General features: G+C 55.6%; 1 protein-coding gene across 1 annotated transcript in view; it reads left to right on the top strand.

The window, feature by feature from the left end:
• PTPRN2 (protein tyrosine phosphatase, receptor type, N polypeptide 2) overlaps positions 1–27,826 on the top strand; it is a 500,467-nt gene that overhangs the window by 390,953 nt on the left and 81,688 nt on the right. The window contains exons 12-13 of the mRNA XM_012658102.1: positions 2,949–3,161; positions 26,041–26,235. Coding sequence (XP_012513556.1) covers positions 2,949–3,161; positions 26,041–26,235 — 408 coding nt within the window. The remainder of the gene's footprint in view (positions 1–2,948; positions 3,162–26,040; positions 26,236–27,826) is intronic.

Here is a 27,826-nt window from a genome sequence, read left to right as displayed (position 1 = left end):
CTCCTGCTTGGAGACCACCGTCGCCGCTGCGCCGCAGGGGCAGCTCGGGCCCAGGCAGCGGGGGGCCGGGGAAAGAGCAGGACTCAGGGGACCGGTCCCCTCTTCTGTCCTCCCCTCCTTCCTTTCTCCTCTGGGGCCCAGGAGGCGGGCCGAGGCTCTTTGGGCAGCCACTCTCCTTGACATTTTTCTTTGACCTGTGAGTAAATCCGAGCGCGCCGAGCGAGGGGCAGTGGGGCAGGCCCTGCTCCTCTTCCCGTCGAAGGTCACGGCGACCGGCGGTTTCCCGTGAAAAAGGACCGAGCCGACGTCGGCGGCCTCGCTCAGGCCACCCTGCCTCTCTGGGAGGAGCTTCGGCGCTGTCCCGGGTGACCGCCCGGGCGTGGTCTCTCCGGTGCCACGCAGGCCTGGCCACGTAAACGTGTGGCACCCGCCGCCTGCCTCCGTCGTGCGGCCCCTGCGCGTTCGCTGCCTCTCCTGGCCCGAGTGACAACAGGCAGCGTTTGTGCCCAATTGTTTGTACTCGGGGAGCCGGCGGTCGCCCTGTGAGGCTGGACCCCGCGTACCGACGCCACCCCGAGCCCGCAGCCCAGGTGGGTCTAGGCACCGCAGGTGCGCGTGGGACCGTCGGTCGGACGCGCCCTGATGCGTCCGCTGCGCACTGTGGCACTGCAGGTCCGCTCGGAGCCAGGCCGGCCACCGCGCGCGTTCGCCTCGCGTCGCGGAGCAGGAAGGTTCGGGAAGTCCGGCTCCCAGGCGTAGTCAGCCACGTGGGCGCGCGGGGTTCTCCCGACGCCTGGGGACGCCGGGGCTCGTCGACTGCGCCGGGGCGGGGCAGAGATGCGCTCGGTGACTGCGGGATGGCTCTGCGTGGACGCGGTAGTGGGGGGAGACAGCCCAGCGCCCCCTCCGGGCGTCGCGCCGCTTCCTTTGTTGTTGTCCTTGCTCCACCGGCCCAGGCGAGGCGGGTCCTGCAGGAGGCACGGGCGGCGACGGGGGCTCCCCTCGGTTAGGGGGACCCGGCGAGAGGGGCCGCAGAGCCGTTCGCTCGGACACGCCCTCCAACCTAGGTGTCATTCGGGCCTCTGTCCCGGGTGCGGGTGGGCCCCCATGCTGGCGCTCTCGGGGGGCGTCCCTAGCCCGGGTCTGGCCGGCTTCTCCCGGCCCCCGCACGCGCGCACAGGCCCAGCAGGGCTCCGAGGCTCTGGGTACCTGTACCCGGCGCCGCTCGACCGGCGCGAACGACCGACCGCGCGCGGGGCCCAGGAGAACCCGGCCGGGGAGACCGCGCTCCCCTCCCGCCCGGCCCGGTCGCGCGGCGCCGCGCTGGGTCCCGCCGTTTTATTTATGTGGTTTTGGCTCGCGCCCCGCGCGGGGCGGGCAGAGGGTGCGGAGGGGCCGGGCTGCCGGGGGTGGTTCGGGCGTTCCCTGGAGTGGCTTCTTTCGGGGAGAGACTGCGGGCCCCGCAAGGAGAGGCGGGGGGGGGCTGGAGGGGCGGACGGGGGTCTCCCCGCGCGCGGAGGGCACCTCTGCGCACCCGGCCCGCGGGCCTCGGGCCCTGCGCTCGCCCCCTCCCCCTCCTCGTCGCCCGCCCCTCCCAGCCCCTCCCCGCCGTCTCCTCCCCTCTCGCCGACTCCCTCCCTCCGCTCGTGCACCTCCCGCCGCTCTCCAGCGGAGCCCTCCGAGCAGCGCATCCGGGCGGGAAAATCCGGGCGTCTTTTCTCATTTAACCCGCGTTTCCATTAACTCAGCCCCAGCGCCGGCTAATCCGCTGCACCGAAGGCAAAAGGAGGCTAATTAATGACCAGCTTTTCCAGTCAAGACCGGCGATAATTGCTTTGGTGGCCGCTATGATTACAAGATAAAAATGGGCCCGGCGACGCAGAGGCCCTGTGTGCACTCGGAGGCAGGAGGAAATGAGGACTGGGGAGGCTGAATGCGGAGCAGAAAATCACTAATAGAAAAGAGATAATGAACAGGCCGGCCGGCATTCATGGGGAGAAATCCGCTTTGTTACCACGCGAAATCAGGTGGTGGAAGGACTTTGCTAATTGTTCTGGGCTCGCCGCGAGCAGGACGCGCAGGAGCGCACGGGTCCGCCCGGCCCGCGCGTTCTCCCGCCGCGGCTTAATTGTCGCTAATGTGCCTTCTAATGAAGCTAATGAGGGGAGAGCGCGCGCACCTCCGTGCCCGTGGAGAGTGACAGGCACCGAAAGGATTGTCTCAAATTTTTAGCGTCGTGACCCCTCCCCACTCCCAGGAAACAAGGACAGTCTAAGGGAGTCGGGGATCCTTGCTTTCATCGCCGCTGAGAAGTGAAGCTGCTGGGCCGCCCTGTGCCCAGCGCCTTGCTGTTTGTCGTTCCTTTCTGGGAAAAACACTCGGGTGCACGGCGTCGGGGTCTGCGCCTGGCGACCGTGGCGCGGAGAGCGCGCGGAGCTGGGGGCTCTGCCGGTCAGCGCCTCTGCAGGCGGCCAGGCCCGCCGAGTGTCGGGGTGTCCCTGTGCCCCGCGCCGCGCTGCGCAGACGCGGCCCTCGGCAGCCACCTGCCGCCAGCCTCCACCCGCGCCCTCCGCCCCACGCCGGTTGTGCGCACTCTGGGTAACTTGCTGTACCTGTTTAAGAGAAGGGATGGACACCTGGTTCTACTTAAGGCAGCAAGCAGGCTGTCAGATACTGCACATAAATTTGAAAAAAACAGTCACCACTGAGAGAAGGCAAGTGATGCCTCTAACTTTCCTCCTGAAACGCTGCAATCTGTGGTGTGCTATTTTGAAATAGCTTCTGCTCCTCCTTGGGGGGGTGCTGTTCTGTGTAGCCCTCCTGGTGCTGCTTTGGTGCCAGCACCCATCCTGTCTGTCGGGCTTCCAATGTCAGCCGCGGTTGAGGAGGACGGGTTTTTGGAGGTCTGGGTTGCCGAGAACTAACGCGCCCCTCCCCTTGTTCCGCAGAGGAGCGAGGTCAAGCTTCTGCCTCACCAGGCGGAACGGGAGGACTCGACCAAGTTCGTGGTGCTCACCTTGGTGTCCGTGGCCTGCATCGTGGGCGTCCTCCTGGCCTCCGGCCTCACCTACTGCCTGCGACACGCCTCTCACCACAAGCTGAAGGAGAAGCTGTCGGGATTGGGGGGCCACCCGGGCACCGATGCCACCGCCGCCTACCAGGTAAAGAGACACGTTTCCCAGTGATGGTGGGATTTATCAGTTGAACAGGCGGATCATTTCCCTCCTCTCCGGCCCCTCCCCCGTTCCCAGCAGTTGTTCATTTATGCAGACTTTGGGTTCTTTAACGATGACAGTTTGAAACTTCTCATTAGCATTCATGTAGATACCTTTGCAATCACAGTTTTACAGTTCTGGATTAATTTTTTGCTGTTCTTGGATAGTCTCACGTTAGCTACGAAAGCAGGTTGCTAATTAGGAATGTGGAAAAAGCACAATACACGAATTATGTATTATCTGTAACCTTTCTTACTTTGGCCACTGTTAATGAAAAATGCTGAAGTTGCAAGATAGATTGGTGTGCAGATGTTTGATGATGTCTCTGAAATCATCGACTTCCTCAGGGTCTTATATGAAAAGATCCTTTGACCTGATCCGGTGCCGGCCTCTGCGATTATTTGGATAAAGTGAAATCTAATGCTGATGGATGGGTGAGGGCCGGGGGGAGGGAGAAACCCCCCTCAGCTCCAGGACAGCAGTGGCTGCTGTGTGCTGGTGCCACGGAAATGCCACAGGCACACCTGGAAATGAATCAGAAACCAATGAGAATGTGAAGGAGGCAAGTTCAGACTGAATTGGGAATAAAACATTCACAGAATTTTTGGAAGTTCTGCAGCATACATGTCATGTGTAATAATGTCCTATAATAAAAATATGCCTTCAGTTTTAACAGCAGTGCAAACCCAGAAAATGTGCAAGTCAGAGCATTTGATTTCTTTTAAAATAAAATATCACGTAATTCCAAGTATATATTCCCATTTGTGAAAGTAAAATAATTTACTTAAAAACTACTTTAAAAGTTTAATCAATGTGTATTTATAAGATTTTCCCCAATTGGGAAATCCTAGATCCTTTGTTTTTTCCTAGTCACATGATTATGATGGGTAATATGTCTTATAAATAATTAATCATATTTTACAGACATATATAAAGTAAATATTCTGTCATCAGTCAAATGGGCAGCTTCCCAAGCTCTTTCCAGAAAATACCCTCCAACTGTCCAGCAGTGCCTGGCAGGGTGCCCCGTGAGCTCCCCTGAGCTGGCTCTTCTTGCTCTGGGGACAGCCCTGCCCCTGCCCACATGAGGAGTTGGGAAGAATTTGTAAAATCTCCATGCTTGAAAGAGGCCAAGGGATAGCTTTTCCTCCCACTTAAAAATTCTTAGTTTTGTCAGTGAAGGGAGGAAATCTCCAGTTTTCTGGAAGGGGTCACCTGCCGGGCCAGGCGTCGCTCTCTTATGAAGAAATGGCAGCTCAGATGTGTTGAAGATGGCATTTCAGGCACTGTGCGTTCCTGTGCTTCAAAGCAAAAGAAAAATCACTTTTGAAGAAGCAGTCTGAAAAAATGTCACATAAACTAGTAAGAATTTATCCGGAAATTCTATTGCGCAGGACCCTCAGTGTAGGACGCCAGGTCTTCGGGGCCAGGCCTGTGTCAGGACATAAATAAATTATCACACCAGTTCTGTTCCGTGCGTAGCGAGGAAAGATCATACAGGCCTGGGTTTTTAGAAAGCGCGGCATCCTTTGATACACTTTGAAATTCAAATATAAAATATTGATAGAAGGGAAAGGTTGGACTTGCATGCAGAAATGATTAATTTTAAAAATGCAGGTTGAAAATGCATACTTAGAACCCAGTTTGTGATAATTAACAGAAAAAAAGTCTTCCCAGTGACAGCTCTAATTAATAGTATCTGTAATTAAAATCACGCCCTTCCAGCAGGAAAATTGTTTGAATTTCTTGGAGTGACCTTTTTGCTGTTCCTCCTGAGGGCATGGTGGTTAAGTTGATATTGATTTTATAATGAGCTCTGGTTTGTTTAATAAGAATCTGTAATCCGGACAATAAATGAAATGTATGCTTTTCTTCCATCCAGATTAATAAAAAGGAAAAAAACATTTTTTCTCTTAAAAATATGATCTAGGAAAATTTGGAAATGAAATGATCATACAGACGTTTTGTTGGACTTAGCTTTGAAACCACTACAAAATGCCCTTTGGGGAACTATTTGATGAAGTGTGGGGTTTGCCCCATCAAAGTGGGTTGTTTGCTGGAGAGAAAGTCCTAGTGCTAAGCTGTCGTGTTGTTTTGGTTTGTTGTTTAGCAGAGCAGGACTCAGCAAATAAGGATGGGGATCACCTGATTTGTAGCTTTAAATTTAGCTGAGTAATGTGTTAAGGACTCAGACAATTACAGTTACAAGTAGAGGGTATTTACACTGGTGAATGAAGCAGGTATTAATTCACTAATGTATCCGAGTCTCATTTGGGTTTTCTATAGCTGCAGTGAGTCCCCCTTCAAGCTTAAAAATCTGTCTGAAAAGGTTGTTTTTTTTTTTTAAGCTGCAAACATAAAGCAGTTAATTTCAGGAAAAGTATCTTGTTGCATCAGTGTATTTATTTTTAAATCATTGATCTTCTGTACTTTGCTAATTCTGTAATAAAAGTGAGGCTGTGAATCATAATTCTCGTTGGATTACAAGGAAAATTGAACAATTTGATATTACGCTTTATTTCATGGGTGTATGATAGAAATACTCAATTCATTTTCTTAAAGCTTCTGAAAAAGAAAAAGATTATTGTGTAAGTTAGGTTAGAAGTAAGTAACGCAGGAGTGATAGAATGGTAGGTGGCATTATAATAAGTTTTATTAATATCAGAATATGAAGTTGCCCTTTAAACAAAAGAACTAAATGTTCTCACCAGGGAAAGAAAGGCAAGGTGCAGAGGCATCCTGACGCCGGGGAGAAGAGGGCAGCTCAGGGATGGTACTATGGGGGAGACATGGGGGTTCAGGTTGTGGTTCCTTCTTCCCTTGGGGGGTGGGCAGACGATGAACCCCTGTGTCCCCAGTTGAATAGCACCAGCGTTAGTATCCTTGCAAGATGCTTCTAGCAGGGACCAGGAGGCCCCTCGTGTTGTTGGCCCTTGATAGAGCGTCTGTCTGTCACCCCGGCAGTGCCCCTCCCCCGCAGGTGTGCAGCGCCCCGTGTGTTGTAGTTCATGGTAACGGCCTCGAGTCATGAGTGTTCCTGAATAGTCAGAGGCTTTTCTTAAAATGGTTCCAAAGCAGTGAGTAGTGCAAATTATTAAATTCTAATGCAAACATCTTTAAACATTTTTACCTTTTCTTCCTCAAAGAGAAGTATTTCATAGACAGTCAGGGTTTTAGAGGGGGTGTGTGGTGTGTGTGTGAGCTATTGTTTGCCTCACCTGTTGGGAAGCAAATCTTTTTTAACAGACGCTTATACTTCTGACACTTACCAAGATATCAGTCCCATCAGATAATCCAGCAAAGTTTAATTTGCTCCAACTAGAAAAAATTGGGTATATTAACTTCCAGAATAATTGAAGTATATTTTTAAAGATCATTTGTTTAACAGAATACTGCCACCACACTTTTCTCCACTGTTTTAGTGTATTTTGTTTTCTCCTAAATACATAAAACAATATATTAATATTTGGATTAAGGCCAGGCTCAGTGGCTCACGCCTGTAATCCTAGCACTCTGGGAGGCCGAGGCGGGTGGATTGTTTGAGCTCAGGAGTTCGAAACCAGCCTGAGCAAGAGCGAGACCCCGTCTCTACTAAAAATACAAAAGAAATTAATCGGACAACTAAAAATATATAGAAAAAATTAGCCGGGCATGGTGGCACATGCCTGTAGTCCCAGCTACTCGGGAGGCTGAGGCAGGAGGATTGCTTGAGCCCAGGAGTGTGAGGTTGCTGTGAGCTAGGCTGACGCCATGGCACTCACTCTAGCCCAGGCAAAAGAGTGAGACTCTGTCTCAAAAAAAAAAAAAAATATTTGGGTTAAATCTGTACTTCATTATCTAAAAAGCCAATTGTGTTTACTTTTCTTTTTTTCAAATTGGCATAGCATGTCATAAATATGTACACGTGTGTATGTATGTATTTACACACACGTGCACACACACACAGGATAATTAAAGGCGTGAAAGATTGTGGTATTTGGTACCAGTACACTTTGTGCATTTTTTTCAGGTAGGTGTCCTATTTCTATGGAAGGTGATTGGGTAAAAACTGTGCCAAAAATAAGTCGTTAGATGATTAGAAGACATCCTCCTCCTTTTTCTCTCTGAGTCCCTTTGAATGCTAGTTCCATCGCCTTGAGGCTTTGATCATCTCGGAGCAGCAAGTTTAGTATTCTGCCAGCCCACTCTTCCTTCCCCGACGTGAGGGCAGAGACTCCTGCAGAATTTTCAGCAAATTCTCTTTTGATGGTTTATTTCACAAAACCCAGCAGGTCTCCTTGTGTACTTGGAGGCCTTTGGAACCAACCCAGAGGCAGCATTCGGGCCACGGGGACCTCCCGTAAACAGAGCCGCCAAGTGCACATCCTGGCTGCCGCGGCGCCCGCGAGCAAGTGGTGGTTGGTGTGGTGTCAGCGCGTGCAGCCGCTGCTCGCGTGGAGGGTGCCCGGTCTGTCCGCTCGGCGGCTGCGTCTGAGTCCAGATGTGCCGGCGTCTCACCCCTGGCGAGGGGGGCTCAGCTCTAACAAGGAGAGGAAGGGCTGCAAGTGGGTTCGTTCTCTTGGGTTTTGAAGTAAAAGACCTTGTTTTTCTAGGTGAGTTTAATCTCCTGTCATTGGTGTCATCACAAGTACTAGAAACAGGATACGCACAAGTAAGTTGGAAAATAGCGAATTATCCTGACTCCACCACAAGTTTCTAAAAAAAATCTTTTCTGTGTCAGTCCACTGTATGTCTTAGGATGACTTTCCTTGCTTTATATTTAAATTTCCAGGTCAAAATAATATCTTTTGCAAATATCTAACAAGCAAAATCTATCCTGCTTCAAAAATGAAAGGATGCCCTAAAATATTATTAAAGAACATTTCTTTTATTAGAACAGAGTCCAGCCTGAGAGTTGGAATTTTTCTAATTTTACATTTGTAAATGTAGCTGATAACACAAACGTCTATATGTAGAATTCTCTTGAAACTTTCAGAATACGGATGGTGTTTTGCAGGCGTGTGTGCTTTGTCTCCTCCGATAGCTGCGGGCTCCCTGAGGGTGAGTCCTGCTCACACCTCGCCCGTGCTAGGGCTCCAGAACCCTCCCTAGGCCTCGCTGTCACTGGCAAATGCTAAGTCATCCTTACATTGGTGCCAAATTCCATGCTTTTTGAGGCAGTAACATGATAATCTAAGGAAAACTTGCAAAATTTTCCCATGACGGGGGTAAAGGAACACATTTTGTTTGCAGGTATGTTCTGTTTCGCATCAGCAGTGTGTAGGGCCAAGAAGGGACTTGGTTTCTTCCCAGTCAATGCCTTTCACCATGAGTCTGAACGTCTTTCTGGAAGGTGTCCATTTGTAGTGCGTTTTTCTCATAAATCTGAAACCTTCCGATAGGCAGGTTCCAGAAGCAGTGACTACATGTCAGTTCTGCGTTTTGCCCGGGCACAATGTTTCCTCAAATACAGCTCCCGAGATTCAGAAATAGATCCGCAGAGCACACTGGAGTCTGGAAAGATTGCCAGAGAAATATCTAAACATAAAAAGAAAGCACGTTGCTTGTCCTAATACTGGAATGCCAGTTCCCCAATCAGACAGTAATAATTAGATCAGACTTAATTAAAAATAACAGAGACCACTCAGTGAGATATTTGGAAAATAAAAGACCAGACTATCTAACAACACAAGAAAATTCGGAAGCCTGAATTCTATGGCTGCTTTTTGTTGCCATGACATTTACTACATTTGCTTTGATCTTTGTGGCTCGTGAGACCTGGACGTTCCTGGAACAGCTGCTGCTGAGGAGGCCACCGCCTGCCAGAGAGGAGGAGGAGGGCGAGGGAGGCGGGAGGGAGGGTTAGCTTAGCCTCTGCTAGGTGCCTGGAGGCTTTGCTGGGTTTCTCAGCTCTAAGGGAGGAACTAGGGAAGGTGCGTGCCCAGGGCAGGGAGCAGGCGAGAAGGTGTCTGGCAGTGTCGCTCGCTGAGCCCCGGCCGTGCGCTAGTTCACCTGCCCATTTTGCTGTCAGAGTCGGAGAACGCTTCCTTCTTGCACCAGCAGGAGCTGCTCGCTCGCGGGACAACACCTTGCACACACACAGGGCCCCTTGAGAGCTCCTGTTCCTCAGCTCCGCCATCCTCCTCCGCCAGCGCCAGCGGGGTGGCAGGATGCCCTCGGGGCTCTGAGAGCCCACCTGGGGGGCAAGCTTGGTCGTGTCCCACCTCTTTTACCAGCAGGCAAAGGAAGCACCAGATGAACTGAGACTCGCAGGGTCCCAGGCGAACAGGCAGCAGAGCTGCAGAGGGCGGGTCCCGGCCGGTGTCTTCCACACCGGAGACCCTCTCAGGAGACAGACCCTTCCCCCCTGGTTCCCTGGGACCCCTGTCCACCGTCTCTCTCGTGGTGGGAGGCACGGTGGGAGAGGTGGGCAGAGACTCATTTCTTCTCTCCACTTCTGATTTCTTGGAGATGAGGAGTTTGCCGTAAAGCACGTGAGTCTGTGACTCTCATGACGGTGGAATCACACCCTGGCAGATGCAAGGGAGGACACAGAGCCGGTGGCGGCTAGGGCCTGTGGTGGCTCCCAAGGACAGATCCAGGCTGGAGGGAGGGGCCACGGCGCAGGACTGTGGGCTCACGCAGCGGGGGTGACCGACCCAGCCAGGGCTCTCTAGGCTGCTGGAGGAGCTGTGACCAGAGGGGACAGGTCCTCAGAGGCAGGCAGTTTGGACCGGAGGTGGGAAGTCGGGAACCTTCCTGCTTCAGGTCCCCCCGGGTCTGTGACAAGGACACAGTCTGGACAAGGACACCAGGCCAGCTTCCTGGTGTGGCCGAGAGTGACTCCAGGGGAAGAGCCATGTTCCACCCTCTCTTTCACCTTGTCCTGTTCTTCCCTCCTTGGTTTTGTTGTCCTGTCACTGTATTTTTGTTGTTTAAACTCCTTTCTTCCCTGATATTTACACCCACGGAAGGAAGAGACCAGGACACTTTCCACCCTGCGGGCGTCTGGCCTGGAGCTTGGGCCCGCTGTCCCCACAGTAAGCTGGGGCGACACGGGATGTGCCCTGGCCGCCCTGTCGGGCCCCATGACACCGGTGCGATTTCGGCCCTGAAGCTCTGCGTGAGGGCTGGCCGCCCGTGGTGGCCGCAGGTGCTCGGGGGTGTTTGCTGGTGGTGGGGCTTGGATTCCTCACACAGGCCCCCTTTTCCCGAGGAATGTATTTTGTTACATATTCTCCTCCCCATGGGCTGCTCTTCTCATACAGACCCAGATTCGGAGAGGTGGGCACGTTTTCTGAACTAAAACTTAGGCCGTACAATCTGCAAAGAAAGCATAGACTTCTAGGGAAGAAAACGGGAGAGAAGACCTGAGATCCAGGCTGTTCAGTAAAACTGGAGACGTTTTGGGGAAGGCGTTCAGAGGAGGCACAGTGCGAGCCATGTCCAGTGACCGCCCACCTGGTCCAGGGCCACAGGTGCATCAGGTCAGCCCTCAGGTACTGCTACAGGCCTCGGCCACCCCGCCGTGAGGGGCTCTGCAGGAGGGAATGCCACGTCAGGTGAGGCGTGGCGCGTGCTGGGCGGGTCCCAGCTGCAGAGCCTGCTGCTCCGGGCGGATGTCGGTCTGTCTGTAGGTGCAGTGGGTGTGGGCAGGAGAGGCTTGAGGGAGTTAAGGGGAGTGTAAAAACTGGATTAAACTGGAGTTTAAAAATAACTGGTAGGAGGGTGGGCAGGAGGCCCTAGAGGGCGGCTGACGGGAGCGGGAGCGTGGGCGTGGGTGCGAGGGACATTCCGCCGTGGAGCGTAGCAGACCCGCAAGCTGTGGCTCTAGTTCCGAGGAGTTTACCTCCCTGCTGCTTCTGGCTCTTGCTCTCCTGGTTGACTGGAGCCCCCTTCCGGCGGGAGGGCATCACTGGACGCGGGGTGACGTGGCCTGCGGGAGCCCCGTGGATGCTTCTCCAGCCAGGACCACGCAGACTCCCCCGGCCAGTGGAGCTCCCCGTGAGTAGGAGGAGAACGCCGTCAGGGCGGGGGTCTCCTCCAGGTGACAACTCGTGCACAGTAGCCGCGGGGCAGAGCCCCCCAGACGTGCACAGAGGTAACCGCTCTGGGAGGCTCACTTTGGGGCCGAGGGTCCCCAGGCCATCTGCTGTGAAGCAGACCTCTTCTCAGCCTCTGCCTTGATGGGCACGAGAGAACGTGTCTCTGGTGAATGGCATTATCTGCGGCAAAATGCATTAGCCTGTCAAAAATAGCAAAGCCCAGCTCTTAACACAACACGTACACGGCGTAACAGGGGCCAGGCGTTGCGTGAGGTGGCGGAGGAGGGGCATGGCTGGAACCGTCCAGGCGTGCAGGAACTGCGTGTCACAAGACGAGAAAGCTTTGGGGAAAGCAATTGCACAATCAAAGCAGGGAGGCCAGGGCAGATGAAAGTGGTTTCCAGATGTCAGAGTCAGAGGACCCCTTAGAGGACAGGAACAGGGAAAACCGCCTCGGCCAGCAGCCTCAGCAAGAGAGATCTGGACCGTCCCTGCCCTGCCCGGGCCGGCCCTGTGGCAGCATCTCTGCTCCCCGAGGCCCCTCAGGCCTCCCCGCTGGCAGCGGCATTGGGTGCTGGTTGCCGCCCACGTCCCCTGCACACGTGTGTGTCCCCAGAGCTGTGCCTGGTGGGGACGACATCGTGTTGACCCTCTCCAAGGAACAGGTGCCTCGGAAAGCCCCAGGCAGCCTTGGAACCTGGGATGGATGACCTGAGAACTGGCCCAGAAAGTGTTTGTTCACAAAGCTGGTTTCTTCTAAGGGTAGAATCACATTTTCTGAAACAATGGGGACTGGGGACAGCAGGGAATTTGGTTTCACACTAGAGGAGGACCAGTCTGCATTTGTGAAGGACTCCCTGGTGTTCAGTGTGGGGCAGGGACGGGCAATGCCGTGGGCGCAGAGGAAACAGGGCTGGAATGTCGGGAGGAAGATGGGGCAATGGGCAGGGCAGGCTGTGCGGGAGGAGGTTCGGGCTGAGCCCAGACGGGCTTGCAGGCTCAGGCGGCTGCTTCTCCTCCCTGTGTAGGACTTTCTAGTCATTTCCGCGGGTGGCTACGTCATGGCTTTTCTGGCTACCCTGGAGGAGCTACAGTGTTTCTCTTCTCCATCAAGTTAACCTTTCTCAAACTTTTGCTCAAAATACAAAGTCTCCACCGGGGTTTTCTGCTTTGGGAGAATCGCTGATAGTTAAGAATGGAATCTTGGTGGGTCATGTCTCTGTTAGCAAGTATGAGACACAAAAGGACTCCGACCAGAAAGGTGACAGATGGGATTTGAGATTCTTTTAACATATAAAATAATGCAATCAGCAGATTAAGTGTCTGTGTGTGTGGTTACGTGTGTCTGCGTGTACGATTATTTGGAGAGCAGAGAAAGGCAGATTCGCAGATGATTACATTAGGAAGTGAAGCCAAAAGTTTTGAAATGCATAATTCTGGCCAGAGTTTCGAAGGATAGATACTGACATGAAATACAGCTGTGTGCTGGTATCGATCTTGTGGTGTCTAGTAGCAAATCAACTAAAGGGGTTTATGAGTGATGAATGCCGGGATTGTTAACACGCACAAGATAACGTTAGCATCAGTGTGACTAGACTTAAATCCTCCAATTTGAAAGTTTGATTTGCTCTGTAGGTGAACATATCATTTCCCTGCTTCTGTGTGTGTGAAGACGATGAAGCAGATGAACACTAAAGGAAAATTCCAGAATGACACCTTTCCTAGGCCCATAAATCCTGCACTTAAACCAGAAATCAAGGTGCTCTTGAGCGGAAGGACATAAAATACAGATTTGTTGGTAAAACTAAGTATCACTGGGGTGGAGGCCGCACCTGGCCACACAGCTCAGCTGTCTCCCTGGCCTCCTCACCCTCCTCCTGGTTCAAGGAGAATAAAAACACTGAGTTTTGTGACCCCAGTGTCTGAAACTGAAACTTGGGGGGGTGTCTAGACAAACCCTCCGAGTTGCTGCCCCCGGAGCGTCTCCTCTCCGACCTGGAGCCACGACCTGTCTTGCTTGTCCCGCGGCCCCTCTCTTCCAGGTGCGAGTTTCCCGGGCGCAGCCTGAGCGCAGAGGCCACACCGGCTCAGGCGAGGCCGTGGCAGCTGATCCCTGAGAGGCAAAAGGCTCCAGCCTGGGCTCCTGTGTCCGAGTGGCTGGTGCCCTGGGGCCCCCAGAGCTCGTTCCCCACGGCCCCGCTCTTGGGGTGCAGGAGGCCCTCCCACGCGCTCTGTGCCCTCCGGGGCCTGGACGCGTCCTTCCTGCAGAAGTGGCTCCCTGTTCCCGCCTTGGGAGGGACGACAGCCTTTTAGAAACTCTCCTAGGCCTTGGAGCTCAGGACCCCGGGTCACAGCTGCCCACGGCCACTCAGCTTGTGGGCGTCAGGCCACCAGGCCAGGCCTCCAGGGGTCTGGGCCGAGCTCCTCGAGCACCCGAAGGCCGCGTGCGGTTGGGTCGTCGTCCGCACCAGTTATCGGTGGATGATTGGGCCTGGAAGGACGTGGGGTTTCTGAAAACCGAGACGCAGCTGCTGGGGAAGCCTCGCCCGTCCCCACCGCTCGGCCTGCCCTTTGGCTTAATTGAGCTGGTGCCGAATGGGGTGTGGGTCCCTTTTGTGCTCCCGGCTGGCTGCTTCCAGCCCCTGAAGTGCCCCGTGTGTCTGCCGCTGAGCCTTTGTTCGGACGCCCCTCATGTGCAGAGCCCCCTCTTTGTGCGTCAGACCCTCCCATCTGTCGCCCCGGCGCCTCCCTCTGCCCTCACGCCCCCGAGCCGCGGTAGGTGTCAGGCCGCTCTTCGCACCGAGTTACTGGCGTCAGCCTTGGACAACGCCGACCGGGGTTTGGGGCTGGGCTTGCTGCTCCCCGCTGCGCACCCTGCGGTGGGAGGCCCCGCGTCCTGGACACCAGACCTGCGTGAAGAACCCACAGCACCTGGCACGGGACCTGCAGGCTCGATAAAAACTAATCGATACGTTGAACTCGGATATCGACGTGAGAAGAACTGGTCTGGGGGAAGCCGTTTAAACTCTCTCAGAAGCCACCCCACGGACTGTGCAGTGTCAGGAATAGCGCCTGTGCACAGGAAGCACCAATACCTGACGCGTAGTGTAGGTGCTGACGATGACAGTGATGACGATTCGTCATCTTTGGAGCAAAAAGAAAATTAGGAAGGTGGCAGAAGTTCCTGCAGAAAACAGCTGCCTGTGCTCTGAGAAGCAGAGACTGACTTCTCGTGGACTTGGCTCATTCACTGACCACACGTGAGACTGAGAAGCGAAGATGCCCGCGCGGCGTCCCCAGCTCGGCCTCGGCACGGAGGTCGCGTTGAATCCGTGCACCCTGAGGCACCACTGACTTTTTTGGGAGCCCTTAAAACTGAATTGCGTGATGCGTCATCAGCCGTGGGAGCGGGAAGCTGCTCTCTTTGTCTCCGGGACGGTGGCCTGGCACAGCCACCGAGGCCTGTGGTCCCCAGAAGCCATGTGGGGAGCGTAGGTCACGTGCTCCCTGGGACATCTGAGACCTCCACGTTCGGTCACCGTCTCAGCCGAAGGTGGTAATTGTCCGGGCAGAGGTCACGAGATTGTCTTGCTGAAGATGGGATTATGGGATGGATCAGAACCTTTAAAAGCACCAAACTTCTGCTCAGAGGCAGGACGTTGGCAGTTCGAGGCGGAAGTCTGCCAGCCTTCTCATTTGCCGGCAAATTAATAAGCAGCTCTTTCCTTTTCCTCAAAAAAAAAATCATCACAGAAACCTGTATTAAATATGGGTTATGTGAGAAAGAAGATGCTTATTAAAATTACGTGTTTCCTTCCGATGTTTGTATTTTCACAACTGTTTCCTGGCTTCAGTCTGACACTGGCCGGAGCGCAGCTGACGAGGAAAGCGAGTATCTCCAGTCTTACCGGAGAGGAGTTTTTGAGCAGATTGGATTCCAGGCCCCTCAGGGACGTTCGGAGGCAGCTGGGCGTCCTGAGTAAGGTGCTTCCCCGTCCTCACTGTGGACAACACGCTAACTGCGTATCTCATGGCACTGCACACACCTTCTGCGCTTTATATGGAGTGGTAACATGTTCCCGCTACCTGCCGGGGGCTCTGGAGACCCGGCCACAGCCCCCGCCGTGTCAGAGAAGGGCGCGGAGGCCTCTGGTGGCAGGACTCGGCTGCGACTCCACGCGCTGCCTCGCCCCGGGTGTGCCGCTGCCCCCCCCCGCGCCGACGGCGCCCCCGCCCACCAGTGCCTGTGAGCAGGTCCTGAGAAACAGAAACCGGCGAGAATGACTCCTGTTCTCGAGTCTGGGGGAGATGTGTTGAGCGTGAACGTAGCTGGGAAAGTGCAGGATGGGGCGCCCCTCGGCCCAGGCGGGTGGGGGTGCAGGCAGTTGGGCTGGAGCTGTGCTTTTCTTACTGACGTCATCTGTTCCAAGACTGTTCTGGATTTAGAAGAATGCTGGAAATTACTTTCCACTTATATTAACATGCCTGTATCTTTAATGTTTATTTTGAGAAAACATCTTGCGAAATGGGATAAAATCACTCCACACTGCTTGGTAAACACTGTTTATCACGAGCTGTTTTGTTAGTTTTCTGGCATTGTGGAGCCGGCGCTCAGAGTAATGCAGGTGCGGGTTCCCTGGAGGAGCCGGTTTGCAGCCCGGCCCTGCTGGTGTCAGGAGAGGCCGTCAGAGCCACCGTCCTGCACTGTCCTGTCTGGACCAGGCTCGGGAGTCTCCCTGGGGAGTGTTTCCTCCCCCATGGGGGTGCCTGTGGGCGGGTGTGTGTACACGTGTGTGGGGGTGCACACGCGTGTGTTGTCCCTTAGTCTGAGTGGAGGCGGTGGATTGTGTCACCAGGGAGGGGCTGGGCGTGGCTGAGTCATGGAAGGTGGGGCAGTGGACCGAGGTCCCCGTCACAGGGACAAGTGCAGTGGATTGGGCAGGGATCTGCAGGGCATCCACACGCCTGTGGTGGCTTTGACCTCCGGGGAGGAGGCGGCACCCTCTGTCACTTGGGTGCACCCGGGCCGTTCCTTCCCCAGAAATGACCGAGGCCCTGCCCGCGCCCAGGTCCGGGAAGTACCGGGAGCGGCGTCCCCACGGCGATCCTGGGCAGACGCAGCCGGTACGTGGGACGTCTGTGTGGAACCGTCCCGCACAGCCACCCCCGTTTCCGCTCCTGCGCTCGCGCCAGCCTTGCTGCCGCAGTGGGGGGGCGACGCCCTCCACGTCACCTTTAGTTTTATGCTGAAATAAAAGCCCGGGTAACTGTGTTAAGAATGAGGACAGGTGACCATGCAGGAAATCTTCTTTCTTTATGTGCCTTTTCCCCCACCATGAAACAGAACCGCTGGTGACGATCTGGAACGTTTTCTCCCATGATTTTCCCCCCATACCTACTCTCTAAACATTCTGCTTAATATTAATTGTATCGAATGTAGAATTTTATGTACTTTAAACATACTTTGTCTTAGTTTTTCCCATCACAAAAGTAATGCGTGGTCAATTGGAAAATGTAAATAAGCAAAATAAAACATAAAATAAAAACCACCTATAATTTTACCCCAAGGTTGAGGATGTCTATTACTAATGCTATGCACACCTTTCCAGGTATTTTTTTCTCTGCTTACATTTACTTTTCACATTTGGCTTCTCTGTGGTTAGGGTCCCCTGTTATCTCGTGCTCCGTAGCCAGCGTGTGGGGCTGGCCGAGTGCGGACTTTTCCTCTCCCTGCTCCATCCCAGCAGCCTGGGGAGCCCGGCCCATTGTTCCTGCTGCCGTGGTGGGTCCTGCAGCCGGGGGTCAGGCCCCTCCCTGGAGAGGGCCGGCGCCTTTCAGCGTGTTCTCTGATGTTTTATCCTGTCTGGGAGTGATTGGCCTTCACCCCTCCCCGGCAGATCCTAATGAACCCATTTTCCCTCCATGGCTTTGTACGTTCGTTCCTTAGTTTTGTCCTGTTGCTGCTAATTATGCCTTCAAAATAACCCTAACGATTCCAGGCTGTCCTTTGTGGGCACACTTGGACGATACACTGCTTTGTTCCAGGGGCTCCTCGAAAGGTGCAGAGGGTTTTCTGCAGCCCTCGTCATCTCGGTCTTTGCTCTGACAGAATTCGAGGGTGACAGGTCTTTTCTCAGAGTGGTTTGCACTCTGCAATTTCCCCATCAGATGCAGAGCTGGGAAGTGAGACGTCTGCATTGTGTGTGTGCATGAATCCTGGCCCTGCAGCCCTAAGCAGCTTATTTGCAGATTGCACTGGGAAGAAGCATAAAGTGCGTCGAGGACTCAGGAAGGTCCGCGCCTTGGCTCAGTACGTAGCAGAGAAGCCCGTGGGTTTCCAGGAAGTGATGACCTCGGTGTGGCCCGTGGTCCTCTGTGTGCCTCGCACCCTAAGGACTCACTCCGAGCAGGTGAAACGTTCCGGGTTTAGGCACATCCTGCGCCGACTCGAGGTGCTGGGGACCGAGTGTGCCGCTGCTCTGGGGGGCAGACGCGGGTGGAGCGGGCCACGGGTGCCAGTGCGTGGGCACATGCGTGCCTCCAGGCTCCCACACACTCGCAGTTCCAGGGGGCTTGGCCGTGTTGGAGGCAGAATCGGGCTGTGAAAGATCAATTTTTCACATTTTCCTGATGGAGAGTTTTTGTGCCTGGTACAGACTTCCCGAGTTTTACTTTTCTTGATGCATGACGTGCCGTTCAGATGATTTTAAACAGTGCGGCACAAGCTTGACGTGTTTATTTTCTGATGGAGCATTTAAATTTGGGCGGGTTGTGGAAAATGCTGTTGTTCTCATTTAAAAACCCCAATGACTCTGGTTCCACCGGGGAAGGGTGAGGGGCCTCCTTGGTGAACAGAGCTATCGGGGCCAAGCTGGGCTTGACGTGGCCCCGGGCACCTCGTCACCGGGGACAGCCTGGGGGTGTGGCCTCGCCCGGGCCGTCTCCGGGAACCAGGCCCTGCCAGAGCCCTGACTTCCTCCGGCTGCTGGGTGACCTTCTCTGTGCCAGGGAGGCCACGAGCCAGGGAGCTCTGACAGCCTGACGTAGGACACGCTGACATCGACCGCGTGTCCAGCACTGTGTTAAGTGCTTTGCACACACTAACTCTCAGAAATCTCCCGACAACTTCACGGAGTGATGCTGTTATTACTCCTGTTCTACGGATGACAGCACAGAGGACGAGGCACCTCGTCTGGCATTGCACAGCGGGGCGTGGCGGAGCCGGGATCCAGGCAGGGCGGGCGGGGCCGGGAGTCCTCGTCCTCGGCCTCCCTGTCACACTGCCGCACTGCGCCCACCTGGGCTTTCCCGTGGGCCGGTTTCTCGGCCAGGGATGGGTTCATTTTCTGCTGCGGGACTTTTTTTTCCTAAGACGCTAATAGCTCTGGAACCCTTGCCCCCCAGCACGGAGGCATGTGACCCCACGGATGGCTGTCATGGAGCCATCTGCAAGATCACACCCCTCCCCACGACTGCATGTGTGTCTTTTTCGTAGGACCTCGGGGCGATTGGCAGGTTTCCCTTTATAGTTTTCTCCAAACCTGAGAGGGGCCAGACAGCTAAAAAGGCACAGAGACGGGGCCCGTCTCCAGAGGTGGCTCCGGGAAATGCAGAGCCACGTGGTGTAAAAAGCAAGCGACCTCCTCTTTTGCTATCTGGAATGTTTTCTAGTTTATGTGTGCACTGGTTTTTCTTTATTGCTGAGAAGTAGGAGTCGGGAAAGAAAAGAAAAGTGATTTCATCAACTCCCGGTGGGCGTAGCCCGCGGTCCCCTCCCACCGCCCCGAGGGGGCCGGGGTTCCTGCTCCTGCTCTGCCGACGGTGCCAGGGGCTGCCGGGGACCCTGCGGTGCCCACTGAACTTCAGTTTTCATCCACAGTCAGAAGCTTCGCTGGGCTAAATCTCCCTTCTTCTTTGTTCACGATTAATTACCTGTTCGTTACTGGGTCGTACGAATCGCTACAAAGCTCATAATTGTCTTTATGAACTCAAGGTCATCAAGCTAAACGCTCTCGGTCATTTTTATTAAAGCAGTGTTGTCTCAGGTCGAAATCTTTTTTTTCATCATCATTAGACTTGGTCTGGATCTTAAATATCTTTCAAGATTTTTGTTAAGGGAAGCGGCCGGAAGGAACTGGACCTTCCGTCTGGCCACGTGAAGACCTGTTGGCAAAGGTTGTCTGCGCACAGCACCGGCTGTGAGGGGGCCCCAGGGGCCGTGTGGGGTGCGGCGTATGCAAAGTTGACAGGTGCTGGGACCCCACCGCGTTTGCACCTGTGTTGGCTGATACCTGTGATAGATCCGCGTATCCCACCGTTCTCGTTTTGAGGCACTGATGCTCCTAGCAGGGGAATTTTTGTTCTGGGAGCCAACTGTCTTTCTGCCAGGATTATAAATTAGGGAAATTTCCAAACAAAATTGGGCTGGGCTCCAGGTTTCTTTCAGTGCGTGCTTATATAGTTTATTTAGCACTATCGATTATCCTTTGCTCAAATAAAATGCTCTCTGGATCATAGCTCTATGTTTTAAACTCACTTAACAGAATATTACTTACGGACATTTACGGTGGTGATGGCAGCTTCTGTCTCCCGTTGACGGGAGTGTCCTGTTTGTGCCCCGGGGGCTCCACAGAAGTTGGACGGTGCACGCGGTGACGCGGGCTGGGGGTGCTTTGGTCCGATGGCGCTTCTGGTGTGGTGGCGACTAGTGTTGTAAACTTCAAAAAGCATTTGAGTAACACGCCCACCCGTGCGTTCAGTCCTTGCCGGGGGGTCAGCGGGTGCGCGCCGTGGTTTATCGCGCCGGGTGTGATTGCTTTCTTAGGAGCGGACGATACTTATGAATGGAGGACCTAGCGCCACATGGGGCTGCCAGTGGTAGTTCTGCGGGGTCTCTAATGAGCTCGAGGCTGGGAGGCTGTTTGGAGGTTTGGGTGCACGTCTAGCAGGGTGGGAAGGTCGTCCAGGAACCGTAAAGCTGGAAAGGGGTTCAAACACCATTAAGCCAGTCTCTTCGCCGACTAGACCACCGCTAGTCGAGTGGCATTCTACATTTTTCCTCCGTTCTAGTAAAAAGAAGTTCCCTTTTCCAGAGAAAATTTTTAAATTCTAAAGTCTAGGTCAGAGAATGGGCCTGCTTTAGAATTTCTGTGATTAATTTGCAAACCGTAGTCAGCCTAAAGGACTGATAATAAGGCCACATGGTGATGTCCCCGAGGTGTCTTCGGTGAGCCAAGACGCAGCATTAGGAGGACTCTGGCTTCTCCCTGTTGACTCGAGAAATGCCCGGGAGCCTCCAGGAGAGGGTGGGGCGGGGGCAGCTCCCCAGCGTGGCACCCGTGGCGGGTGGCGCAGAGAGGGGCCCTGCAAGGTGGCAGAACAGGCTGTAGCTGAAAGATGCATCTGCAGCTCCCCGAACCACTTCCTGGGGAGTGGACGGAGGCGACGCCGTCGGCAGGTATGCATCGGGCCACGGCATTGCCAGCCGGACTTGGGGGTGAGCTCTGTTTTCGTCACGGGCAGGCAGACACGGCTTTCTCGCATCTGTCCTCAAGGGAAGCGTCCGAGTGGGGTGGTTCTCAGCAGGGCCACAATCCTGAATCCCACTTGCAACTTTGTCATCGTCGTCTCTTCACAGTTTACGTTTTTGTGCGACTCGTGGGACAACGTCACTGGGGGGAGAGGGGCCAGGGCATTGCTGGTTCCATTTCTCAGATCAGGACAATGAGGCAAGAGAACAAAGTGACCTGCTGGTGTCGGGGTGGTGGAGGCCGCACCAAGCCCGGCTACTTCTGCCGGCTGGTGGTTGTGGTCCAGGGTAGGGCGTGGACTTCAGAAGGCGGCTTTCCAGCCAGGCGGGACATGGCTAAGCAGATGCTTCGCGACGTCGTGAGATGCGGTTTGGAGCGTTGGACTCCTCAGTTGGCCCCATGAAAGTGTCAGGCACCAAACCACACTGACGTGCAGCAGCCGGGTTGCAGCGAGACGTCACCTTGTAAGTGAACAAACGCTCTGTGGCCGCAGTCGGGGCAGGCGGGCTGTGGATGGCAACGTTTTCCCCACGTGACAAGAAACCACGTCACTGAAAGTATTTCCAACTAGACAGGTGACCTGGTACGTCGTATTCCCGAGAAGGACACTTCCACTAACGCGCCCATCACTGAGGCAGTTGGAATGAAGACGTACGGCGGGATTATTGCCGCGACGCAGGCCAGGATGACGTGGCGAGGGCCCCTCCCAGCTGTCGCTCCCCCTGGGGGTCCTCAGCACCTCCAGGCCACGCTGCTCCCACCGCCCACCCACCCACCACCCACCGTCGCACGCGCCGCTCCCTCCAGGGAGCAGCCACCAGCCTTGGGCTGGTGCCCGGCGCCCTCCTCCGCAAAGCTCCCCTGACCATGAGTCCAGGGAGGGTCCCCTCCTGTGGCCCCTGGCAACACGGCCCTGAAATCCCAACACACACTGTCACCATCACTGCTGCCATCCCCAGGCCCAGCTCCGGTGCCCTGTGAGCGCTGGGAAGCCAGGGCCCTGTGGGTCTTGCCTGGCACGCGGCAGGTGCTGACACAGGAAGCGAGAGGTGACCAGAGGCCGAATAGATGATAATAATAACAGTGATCACAGCTGACAGTCACCCGGCACGTGGCAGGTGCAGTTCTGAAGGCTCGTTCCAAGCGTAGTATCTAATTTAATCTTCCCGGCAGTCATGAAACGGGTCCTGTTAGCACCGTCCTTCAGATGAGGAAACTGAGGCACGGGAGACTGAGCACTTCGCCCAAGTCACGCACTCAGTGGGGCCGAAGCCCAGACTGGAAACCAGGCGCTCTGACCCCAGCGCTGGGGACCTGTGAGTGGGTGTCTGGAAGTCACGGAAAAGAACCCAGGTGACGTCTGCGTCCTGTCCTCATCCTACCTAAGCTCCTCTGAAGAAGCGTTTCCGGGGTCCCAGGTTCTGGGGGGTCTGTCCTGGCGCCGTGGCTAGCCTGGCGCTCCGTGGATCCGGTAGTTTGTGGAGGTTCGGACTCTCCCGTGTGGCTGGCTCCCCCAAGAGCCTTTACACACCGGAACGTGTAGCTCCAGGGGGGCGCAGCTACCGCGCAGCCGGCGTGCCTTGGGGTGCCCCTGCGTGGGGATGCGACGCACCTCTGGTTTGTCCAGGTTCAGTGGGGCATGCGGGGGCCTCGGTCCCAGGGACCCATGGACCCAGGCCCTGCCCCCGCACCACCCTAACCCCACCTACAGGGAAAGTCTGGCCTCGTCCCCCCACTCAGTGCTTGTCCGCGTCGTTTGCTGTGCGGAAACTTGGTGGCCGTCACTTAGAACCGAGTGCCCAGCGCAGCCAGAGGGCCTGCCCCGGTGGGCGAGTCCTCAGTCCACAGAGCCGGTGGCCTGGGCGGTGGGGACACACGTCTCCTGTGGCAGCGTTTTCTCCTCTGCACGGGGGAGACCGCAGGCACCGGGCCTTCCTGTCTGCTGGGCAGAGCAGGGACTGAGTTACTTTGGATGTTTATCTCAGCCTCCTCCTTTTTGGAAACATGAGGACCTGCAAGGAGTCTTGGCACCACCAGTGGCAACAGGACGCGGGGGCGAGAGCTGCAGGGCTGGCCGGAGCCGACCCCGGACGTGCTGTCCTGGCCGCCCTCTGGCCAGCTGGGGTCTTCCACGGTCTTGGAGGTCTGAGCGGACGCTCGGTCGCAAGTGCAGCGCTAGGGTTCTGTGGTTTCTTCAGAAACATCTTGACTCGGGAATCCCTCGGGATTCAGAACTGCTCCGATCCCTGTGGCAGCGATGCTTCTGCGCCGTTGCTGACTCACGTTTCGGGGCTTCCCCTGCAGCGAGCACCGCGTGAAGCGCCTCACGGACAGCAGCCCTTCTGACCTGCGCAGCGATGCTCTGTTACGTCTGTTCTGACGTGAAAAAATCAGCCTTAGAGACCTTGAATGATTTGCCCAAGTTCACATAAAGTTCGGGGTCCTTTGCCATGGGGTCCAGGTGGAAAAAAATTAAATTGAAAAAAAAAATAGAAGTTTGTGGTCAAGCGGGGACCTTGGTCTAGGACTGAGCCTCGATTGGTGCGCTCTCCGTGGGGGTGGGGAGAGGAGAAATCCAGGTTTTGTTGTAATTCCTCTGTGTTCTTACTCACAGGATAGTCATGTGGCTGTGCTGATTTTTCATTTTTTAGTGAATAAATCCCAAACATTTCAGTTCTTTCCCCGAGCATCTCATGCCTGGAGCACAAGTCTGGGTTCCCACAGGTCTCATACTTTGGTCAGGACTCACCGTTTTTCTGGAGAAACTGCGTTAAGCCACAGAAGTTACCGCAGAGACGTTTCTTGGTTTGCTTTTGCCCCAGATCAGGCAACGTTCCATGTGTGCAGCGGGAAGTAAATGGGCCGTGCGCTGGGGCTGGCGCCATCCACCTTGTTAAAATGATCCCTGATGCATGCGCTGCTTCCTGTTTGTTTTGCTTTGGTTTTGAGATTCTGAGAAAACTTGGGTGTTTTTTTTAAAACCAACTCATTGTTTAAAAACGATCTGTAAGCCAGTGTGTTTTTGGAGTACGTGGGCAGAAGGAAGTAGAACTGCAGGTGTGGTTCTCCCCGCGTCACACGCCTCTTATCGCCACGGCGGCCCCCACGTCCACCTTTTCCTCTTTGCCCCCTCCCGGTGCCACGATAATCCTCCGTCACCACTTCCCTTCAGGGGCTGAGGGTGACGGAGGGCTCCAGCCAGGGGCCCCGTCCCAGGGCACCGCGTCTAACCCGCTTGTCAGCAAACCCTGGAGAAGAGAGCCCAGAACCTGGCTTGTGCGTCCGCGAGAGCTGAGTGGAGAGGAAGCGGCTTCCGTGTGGTGTCAGTGGCTTTGGGAAGATCTTTAAAGCCAAGAAAAAGGGTAGCCCGGGGGCCAGGGAGCGTGAAAACGTGGACACGTCTCATGATCTTCAGCTGCTGCGTGGAGCGGAGGGGCCTCTGATGCAACCCCGCTGGGCAGGTGGGTGGTGTGGCCTCGCGAACGGGGAGTGCAGGAACCACGAGGCGCGGCAAAGCTTTGGCTGTGATGCGTTTTTAACTCTTCTGTTGGGCTCAGATTCTCTTGTAAACTTTTTCTTGGTATCGTCGTATTTTGATGACTCGGGTTAGGGTTGTGTTTTCACTGGGCAGAGGATGGAATTCACTGACTCATCACTGCTGGAATTCTTCCAGGGAGGTGTTCCCTTAGTCCCATGTGCTGGGACCATCCAGGGTGAGCCTGGCAAGGGAAAGTTGGTGGCCAGTCCCGAGGACCTAAGCCGCATATCCGAAGCCACGTGGCGGTCCGGGCTGCAGCGGGTCGCACCACGGCCAGGCAGCATGGTACCTTTGAACATCGCCTGCGGAAGACAGGTGGACGATCCGGCCGAACACACTTGGAGTCAGTAGCATGTCGTGTTGGGATCTTCCTGCAATCCAGAGCCCTTTCCTGGCCGAGCAGCGCCGCGCGGCACACACGCCACGTGTTCTTCATCCCCTCACACGGTGACGGACATGGGGGTTGATTCACATCTCTGCAGTTGTGAGTTGTGCTGCGATAGACGTGCAAGTGCAGGTGTCTTCTCTGTAAACCGATTTCCTTCCCTTTGCATGGACACCCAGCAGTGGGGTCGCCGGATCAGACGGCAGGTCTGCTCTTAGCACTCTGAGGAATCTCCACCGTTGTGCACGGAGGCTGCACTAATTTACATTCCCACCCACGGTGCGTAAGCGCTCCCTTCTCTCTGCATCCTCGCCAACACCCGCTGTTCCCGACTTTTTGGTAACAGCCCCTCTGACTGGTGTGAGATGGCACCTCGTACGGGTCTTGGCAGCAACGTGGAGGGGGCCGTTGTCTTCAGTGAAATATGCCAGAAGGCCAGACACCGTGTTTGCACTCGCAGGTGGGGGCCGAGCAGTGCACACGTGGACGTGTGAGTGGGGCGGGAGACGCTGGGGCTGGCGGGGGAGGGGGAACCACGCGGCAGGTACGACGCTCACCGTGGGGGTGACGGGTGCTCTGCACGCCCAGCCTGCACTGCCACGAAACGTGGTCACGTAGTGAAACTGCACTTGTACCGCCTGAATCTGTAAAACTAAAGCGAATAATAAATCCATAAACTTTAGCCCTTGGTGGTCCACTCGACAGGAAAGTCCGGCTCCCTGTTCTGTCCTCTCTACGTGTGATTCTGCTCGTTGTTTTGCGTGGGCCTCGGGGACGTGTTCTGGGAAGAGAAAGAAACACAACAGGAGGGTTTTCCTCCCAGCACCCAGGTCGTGGTTCAGTTTCTCTGTTCGGTTGACAGTGTAAGGTCCCCTCCCCTCAAGCGGCTGCTAGTCTAATGAGAAGGAAAACGCAGCTGAGAGGTCCACCTGCTGCATTACTCTAGAATATTCCATTTTGACAGCACAGCGGGATCCACTGGCCCCTTTCTTGAATCTGTAGGGTGTGTGATGTGTGCAGGGGGCGGGGGAGTGTGTGCCTGCGCCATGTGTGGAAGGAATGTGTGTGTGGGGGGATGTGTCTGTGCGTGTCTGTGTATGTGGTCTGCGTGTGCGTGTGTGTGTTCATGCTCTGAGGACTGGCTCTGCTCCGTGTGCCAGGCCAGGCCATCCCCTCTCCCGCGTGAGGGTGAAGCACCTGCAGGGCACCGTGCCTGGGTGCGTCCACTCAAGGCGTCGTGCATCTGAACCAGGGGTCTTAGGATGAGACGGGTGACGCCACACGGGCACTGTGGGCCCAGCCCGCGGGCCTCCCCGATGCTGCTAACTCCTGCCTCTGCCTCCTCCAGGAGCTGTGCCGCCAGCGCATGGCCGTGCGGCCGCCGGACCGCCCCGAGGGCCCGCACGTGTCTCGTGTCAACAGCGTCTCGTCCCAGTTCAGCGACGGGCCCATGCCTAGCCCTTCCGCGCGGAGCAGCACCTCGTCCTGGTCCGAGGAGCCCGTCCAGCCCAACATGGACATCTCCACCGGCCACATGATCCTGGTAAGGCCCGCGGCTCATGGCACTGCCTTCCCCCGACGCGGGCGCCTCCCCGACTCCCGCCACCCCGGTCTTACCGCGTTTCCTGAGCCCGGTGGCCGCAGGACAGGCAGTGACCCCTTCATCTGGGTGCGCAAGAGCGTTCACTCACGGATCCTTTCCCCCCTCTGCCTGGAGCACAGGGCCCCACACGCGTCTCATCCCACGTGAGGCTGGGCCCCGGCTCTTTCGTTTTCAGTGGTGAGAACGCACATCGGTTAGTGCCTACTGTGTGCACTGCTGTGTCTGGCCCCTGGACTCCTAACCCTTCCCCCACCCCAGCTCCCAGCTCACCGAGCATTGTTTGGGGGACAAATGTCACTCACCTGCTGCCTGTAGCTACAGGGCTGAGGTGTGCGGTCTCGGGGTTCAGTCCTCACAGGGGCGTTTCTGGCGGTGCCAGCACAGACACACGGTGACGAGGCCGCAGCCGCCTTCTCTGCAGTGACGCGCCTTTCCACAGACAGTGTGCCCTCAGGTGACACAGATGGGGGGCCAGGCCCCTCCTCTCGACCCGTCATTAATGTCTGGGTTTTTCTGGAGAGGTGTTTGCCACGCAGAAGGTCCTGGACCTTCCCGCCACGGTGTCTCCCATGCCGCGACTGTGGGAGCCGAAACTCAAAGTGGGACATGAGGCCTCCCGTGGGTAAGAGGCGGGACCTGTTTCTGCTGCTTGGCGGGCGCAGCTGCCGCGCAGGGGCTGGGGCCGCATTCTCACGGCGGTTCACGTCTTGAGAGGACCCTGTGAGGCATCAAACATGCGTGTTTTTGGAAACGTTTTCTACCCAACTAATCACAATCTAGACTGGTGGGATTAGACCCGAAGAAGCTGGAAAACCAATATTTTCACTAAAAAGCCTCGTTGCAGAGCCCGGAGATCAAGCCGGGACGTGCCAGGCTGTCGTGCAGGACACGTGCGATCCCAGCCCTGCTCCGGGCAGACGCTCTGCAGACGGACGCACGCGGCAGCCGCCTCCCAGAGAACTGGAGACAGAGCCCAGGTCAGCATCCCTGGTCTGCGCTGGAAACGGGACCCTCCTCTGCTTCCCTCCCTCCCAGGCCGGGGCCGGGCCCGAGCCCAGACTGCCTGCGACACGCTCCCGCGTCCAGCCCTGTGGACGGGTGGAGACGCCCAGGTTCCCACGCTCAGGCGCAGACAGCATGTCGCTCGTTTAGGGAGCGCGCTGGGCTCCTCCTGCTTGCCCTCCGTCCTCGACTGGACAGAACTTCGCCACTCGAATCGCGGTTCTTACTGCAGATCGACTTTCCAGAGAAGCTTTTGACATTTGTCCTTTTTATAAAGGAACCTAGACCATAAGTCCAGATTCGTGATGAGATTCGGTGTCAGGTCAAACACGGCGGACCAGATGCACGCGCTCACCTGACGAGTTAGCAGAGGGAGGTCTGTTTAGCGAGCTCTTGTATTCTGATATTTTCGTATTTCAAGACACTTGAGTTAGGTGTCGATGATGTCTTAAGCCCTGTCGGTGCATGAGAAGACTGGATTGTTCATACAGAGCTGAGTTTTGCCATTCGTGTGTGTGATGGCAGCAAG

This window comes from Propithecus coquereli, unplaced genomic scaffold (genome assembly GCF_000956105.1).
Source record: "Propithecus coquereli isolate 6110/MARCELLA unplaced genomic scaffold, Pcoq_1.0 Scaffold571, whole genome shotgun sequence".
Taxonomy (NCBI): Eukaryota; Metazoa; Chordata; class Mammalia; order Primates; family Indriidae; genus Propithecus; species Propithecus coquereli.
Note: the sequence above shows the minus strand (reverse complement) of the source record. Positions and strands in the feature narration are given on the sequence as shown.